Source organism: Callorhinus ursinus, unplaced genomic scaffold (assembly GCF_003265705.2).
Source record: "Callorhinus ursinus isolate GAN/ISIS: 27379988/994484 unplaced genomic scaffold, GSC_fseal_2.0 scaffold14, whole genome shotgun sequence".
NCBI classification, from domain to species: domain Eukaryota; kingdom Metazoa; phylum Chordata; class Mammalia; order Carnivora; family Otariidae; genus Callorhinus; species Callorhinus ursinus.
In genome coordinates this window covers 46,254,219-46,260,025 of record NW_027397076.1, presented here as the reverse complement: position 1 = coordinate 46,260,025, position 5,807 = coordinate 46,254,219, and the positions used below count along the sequence as shown (strand labels likewise).

The 5,807-nt window shown below is 48.5% G+C and overlaps 1 protein-coding gene across 1 annotated transcript; it reads right to left on the bottom strand.

The window, feature by feature from the left end:
• Nucleotides 1-1,087: 1,087 nt before the first annotated feature.
• Nucleotides 1,088-4,847, bottom strand: MIP (major intrinsic protein of lens fiber). The gene is made up of 4 exons (XM_025883365.2): nt 4,488-4,847; nt 3,801-3,965; nt 3,283-3,363; nt 1,088-1,923 (listed from the first exon to the last, which is right to left on the bottom strand). Exons 1-4 carry the CDS (start codon nt 4,845-4,847, stop codon nt 1,738-1,740), a joined length of 792 nt encoding a protein of 263 aa, XP_025739150.1. The 3' UTR covers nt 1,088-1,737.
• Between the last annotated feature and the right edge of the window lie 960 nt (nt 4,848-5,807).

Genomic DNA, 5,807 nt, shown 5'->3' with positions numbered 1-5,807 from the left:
CCTGCGTGCGGAGTGGGGCGGGGCGAGCCGGGCCGGTCCATGTAACTCCAAGCGAGCGGGGCGGTGGTGGAGGTGGTGGTGATGAAGTGAGGAAAAGGGAAACGAGAACAAGTACTGTTTTATCTGAGTCGATCCCCTATGTTGAGCTAAGAACCACAGCGATACGAATTTTCTGCTAACTTAAGAAAATAGGGATCAAAGTCCGATTAGAGGTAAATTTACAAACATTCTTCCCCTTCTTCTAGTCAAGTGGATTTTTCCAAAGTCTCAAAGGTTAGTTAGAAAAATTAGGCTTTATTTGGGGGGAAGTGGAGAGTTAAGCTACGGCCTAGAGGGGTCTTTTGCGGGCGGGGTGTCTTTCATGCTAGAGGTATAGGTTTAAAAGCTTGAGAAGCGTGCAGGCTCCTAAAAGGAAGAGAACAACAATAAATATTCATTGGTAAGTTGAGGATCTCCTCTGGACTCTGCTGAGATTGAGTGTATTTTGCCGATGACAAAAGAAGATAGGGCTCAGACGAATAATTATCTCCTGAATTATTAATCATTTGAATAGAAGGAATCAGTTTCTGGGATATGAAGGGAGTTAGAAGAGATTTGCTGAAGATGAAAGGACACTTGAGAGAAAAGTGAAAGGACGCACACAAAAAGAGGAAAATAAAGAAGTCTATAAAACTAGGGGTAAAAGCAGAGAGATACCATTTGAAGAGTGTTTTGATCTGCTCTAACTAAATTAAAACTCCGAGGGTCAAAGCCTCTGCCTCCTACGGCCCCCCACCCCTACCTCTGCATTTGCTCCAGGCATTAGATTTCCTGTTTTGACCTTAGGGAGCTCTTCTTTGGCTTAAGTACCAGCTGCCTGGAAGCCCCTCTGGGGACGTCTGGCAGAACCGCTAAACTACTTAAATTTTCTAGATTCTAGGCTCACCCTACCCCTTGTTTAGGTTGGGAGCTCACTGGCCCAGGGCCTCCAAAGAGATCCATCATACCAGAATGAACACAAAACCCAGCTGGTGGATGTAGACAAGTTTATGTGGCTATACAGAACAGTCAAACCCCAGTGTTCACTTTTCTCAGAGCTACTTCCCCACCCAAGTCCCTGGGGCAAGCATCCCTGAGATAAGTAGGCTACACTCTCCGGTTAACTTCCCCAAATTTTTTTGGTACAATTGCAGCCTGATCTGGGGCTCATACCTCCATTTTCTCTCTCCCTGCCCCCAGCCCCTTCTAATCCTTGGAATGCCTTGTCTCCATCTGCCTCCTGTGAGGAGTACTCCCTGCTTCCCTGCTCCCGCATAAACCTAGGGCCCTAATAAACTTGACTGGCAGCAGGGTGAAGGCCAGAAGCTTAAAGGTCTTGGTTCCCTGTGCTCACCACACTGGGTTGGGAAAGGAAGGTATAGGGTGACACCTTTTTTCCCTTCCCTACCTCTCCTGCTGTGCCCCAAAACTCAGACACAGCCACATTCACTCACATTCATACCATTCATACGCACAATCATGCACACACAGCGGCGAAGAGAGGTGGGATGGGGAGAAAGGGAAGGGAAGTTTGCACAAACCAGCTCATGAATGCAACTTGAAAGATTTCACACAGCAAAAGGCAAAAAAAACACACACATAAATTAAAAAATAAAGAAGTACATGTCCCTCCCCCAGTCTCTTTCTTCATCCAGGGGCTGGCTCAGCCCCTCTGAGTAAACCCAGAAGCTTCCTACTCCCTCTAGCCAACTGGAGCTTTCACAGGGCCTGGGTCTTCAGTTCAACAGGTTCCCCAGTGCTCTCTGGTTGTCCATTGGAGTCACTGGGCCTGGCACCCTTGAGAATAGACAGTCTCTCAGAAACACTCTTGAGCCGGGGGAAGAGGAGAAAGTCGTAGAGGAGACTGCCTAGTCCCCCTCCAATGATTGGGCCCACCCAGTATACCTGTAGGAAAAGGAGAGGAATAATCAGACTTGGGGAAGGGATCAAGAGCAAGGCTTCTCTTTTCCCAACCCTATGGGTAGAAAACAGACATCTGTACTTGGCATATACAACTGGGCACTATTTAAGCAGAAACCAGTGTTTGTTTGTTTTTAAATTCTAAACTGCTCTACTGCCTGTACCTCGAAACTTACCATTTCTTTTGTGACTCACCAAATTAGTCCTTTATCCCACATATATATTCTATTTCTTATCCGTTTTCACTAGTTTATAGATTGCTTTGAAAAAAATGTTTTAATTGTGGTAAAACATACACATAAAATTTACCACCTTAACCAATTCTAAGTGTAGAGTACAGATTATATGTTAAGTATATCATATTGTTGTGCAACAAATCTCCAGAACTCCTTCATCTTGCCAACCTGAATCTCTATACCCATTAAATAACAGCTGCCCATTGCCCCCTCTCCTGAACCCCCATCAAGTTCCCTTTTGCTTTGTTTCAATGAATTTGACTACTCCAGATACTTCACATAAGTGGAGTTATACAGTATTTGTCATTTGGTGACTGGTGTATTTCATGCAGCATAATGTCCTCAAGGTTCATCCAAGTTGTAGCCTGTGACAGGACTTACCTTCTTTGTAAGGCTGAATACTATTCCAGTGCATGTAGAGACTACATTTTGCTTATCCACTCACTTGTGAGGGACACTTGGGTTGCTTTCACCTTTTGGCTATTGTGAGTAATGCTGCCATGAAAATAGGCTTACAGCTTTGAAAATTTTTTTAAAATTATTTCTGTATATTTGGCTGGCATATGGCCAAACAACACAAACATAGCCAATTTTTATTGAGGTCTTAGTCCATACCAGATTCTGTGCTAAATATTTCACACATATAATGTTCACACTTATTTCTCCTAACACCCCCATTTTATGGCAAGGAAACTGGGGTGCAGAATGACAGAGTCATTTGCCGTGGTCACACACAAGGCCAATAATGTGCTAGAACTGGGATGAGGCACAGGCCCATCTGTACTCATATACATCCTGAGCTCTGAGAGTAGAAGGTTTTGACTCCCTGTTCAGTTGTCTATCCTCAAAGTGCTCGGTTTAGAATTCTGTGGATACTTAGTAAAAATCCCCGACCAACCAGTGAAGGAATAATATGAGCAAGAGCCTCTCTTTCTAGCAAAATAATGAATCCTGTTCACACAGGCATGCCAAACTCTGACAGTCCCTTTAGCTGGGTGCTAGTAAAGCAGTTAACACATCCAGATGGAAAGCAGGAACCACACATGGAGCCTGCAGCCCACACCCACACAGGAAGGCTTCAGGATCTTGCCCCTCTCCCCTCACTCACCCAGTGGTTGGTGAAGTTTCTGGTGAGAATGGCAGGAGCAAAGGAGCGGGCAGGGTTCATGCCTGCACCAGTATAATACATCTGCAAAAGACACAGTCATAACTGAGACACTTTCCCCTCCTCTACCTCAGCTTCTCTCCCTACAACCCACATACCCCTGAGGGCTAGCACCTTGCCTCAGCCAGCAGCAAGTAGGGAAGGACAAACTGCGTGGGGGCTCCACAGTGGAGGAAAGGCACTGATGCCTTATCTGGGGTCAGACTATGGATCCATAGACAAAGCCCGCATCTACCCATGATGCATACATTTCCACTTTGGGGTCAAGAAGGACCAGATACAGAGGTTACAGAAGAGAGGACTAGAACAGTGTTGAATCCTCTTGTTGCCGACTGAAACAGAGTGAGGTGGACTATGTTCATGTTTGACAGTGAGCTGGGCAGAAAGAAACTTCAAAAGTTGCGAAAGGGCGAGGGGCCCTAGAATCCTTAAACAAGAAGTTTCTCCCCTTTCCTGCTTACCCCAAAGAGGTGCCCCAGGGTGAGGGAGAAGCCAACAGCCAGGGCTACAGATCCCAGGCGGCCATTCCGCCTCTCGTCGTATGTGGCAAAGATGCAGAGCACAAACTGGAGCGTCAGGAAGATCTCCACCATGGTGGCCTGGCCCACACTCACCCCAGGGTGCAACTGGGCAAAGGAAGAAGAAAGGAGGCAGCTCGTTAGCGTTGCCACAATGTTACCTCCTCAAGGCTTCCCACACAGCAACCCCCTTATGGCCATCAGTTCCCAGGAGAGGGAGGATACAACCCCCTTCATAGTAATTGTATTTGTTTCTTAATTTCTCCTACTACTACTCCTTTGTGGTAGAAAGAATTGTACCCCCATATGCAGATGAGGAAGCTGAGGCCCCAGGCCCCGTCAGGTAAAATAAATTTCCTCAAGAAACTGCAAGGAGTTGGAAGGAAAGCTGAAACCAGAACTCGGGTCTCTTGAGTCAGTCCAGGCCTTTATGCCTTCCTTACTCCTCCAAACTACCTTTGACACATGCGCGTGCGCGCGCGCGCACACACGCACACACACACACGCACACACGCACACGCACACGCACAGACACACACAATGTCCCAGACCCCTGAGGAGCTGATCGGCCTCCACCACGCAGGGAGTCAGGGTACCAGGTTCCTCCAGCCCCACTTAGCTGACCATTACCGTATTTAGTGCTAGGTTTCCTCGGACGGCAGGCGGGGTGACACTATACAGCACGGCAGCCCCAGCCACAGCTCCCAGGAGTTGGGCTGCCATATAGCAGAAGGCACGGAGCAGAGACATCTGGGAACCCACAAGGAAGGCGAAAGTGACTGCAGGATTGACATGGGCCCCACTGATGTGGCCCACAGCCTGCACCAGTGTAGCCAGGGCCAGGCCAAAGGCCAGAGCCACCTGCAGGACATGCAGGGGTCCGGGGGCCCAACGCAGTGAGGCCCCCAGTCCGAAAAAGACATAGAAGAGGGTGGCAAAGAACTCAGCAAATATGGCCCTCCAGAAGGAGGCTGACCGCAGTTCCCACATGGCAGGGGGGATGGGCACAATGCTTGGGTCCCTGATACCCCCCTGGCCGTTCTGGGTGGACAGTTCCCTTTATAGAGGACTCTTAATCCCTGGGAGGGGCAGGCTGAAGTGGCTGGCCCAGCCTCTTAACCCCTTCACAGCTGCAGAGGGCTGGGCTCACTCTTATGCATCTGATAAAGCTGCTGGATTTTCCCCTCCCTCTTCCATGGGAGAAGAGCCATGGGTGTTAGTTAGGGTGGGTGTTGGGGTCAGGGCTAGACAGCCTCTGAGAGAAAAGGACCAAGAACAGGGGGACTGTAAAAAGTCTGTTTTTCTCTTTGTGTCAGAGTTGGGGATCATGATCCTGATTGACATCTATATTAGAACACTCCTCAACTCTGCTTGGAAGATCAGTCAAACTGAGTTCACTTCGTAGGGTATGAGACTGTGCTCCTGGGGGCCTTCATTCTCCTCTGAGTCGGCCAGGGGTAAGGGTGGGGGTGGGGGGGTCAGGGGTGGGGTCCAGCAGGGAAGTTGGATAACTGAAGAGAATTCTTTAGTTCTCTGGGATTAAAGGACCTTTTGCCATTGGTTGGTTTGGTCTGGAATCTGTGGACCCTGCAGCTCTGGGACAGAATAGTTCTGCTGTGTCTGGTTTTCTCCAAGCCCAGGTTCCCTACCCCCAATCCATGCCGGCACCTCCCTTTCCAAACCCTCAGCCTGGCCTTGTAAACCACAGAGACAGGAGGAAGAACCTATCTGCCATGGATAGGTTGGGCGTGGAGCTGGGGGACTGGGGAGGAGAAAAGGGCTTAGTAGCTAAATTTCAGAATCAGCTTAAACTTCATCTTTTCTAACTCACAAAGTCCTAGCAGTAAGTACTGAAAAGAAAGAAACGGAGTCATAGCTATGGAACAATGGGAGGGTCTAATGCCTCCTAATATGGTCCTAATCAGGACCCTGGGAGCTTAAATCTTGATC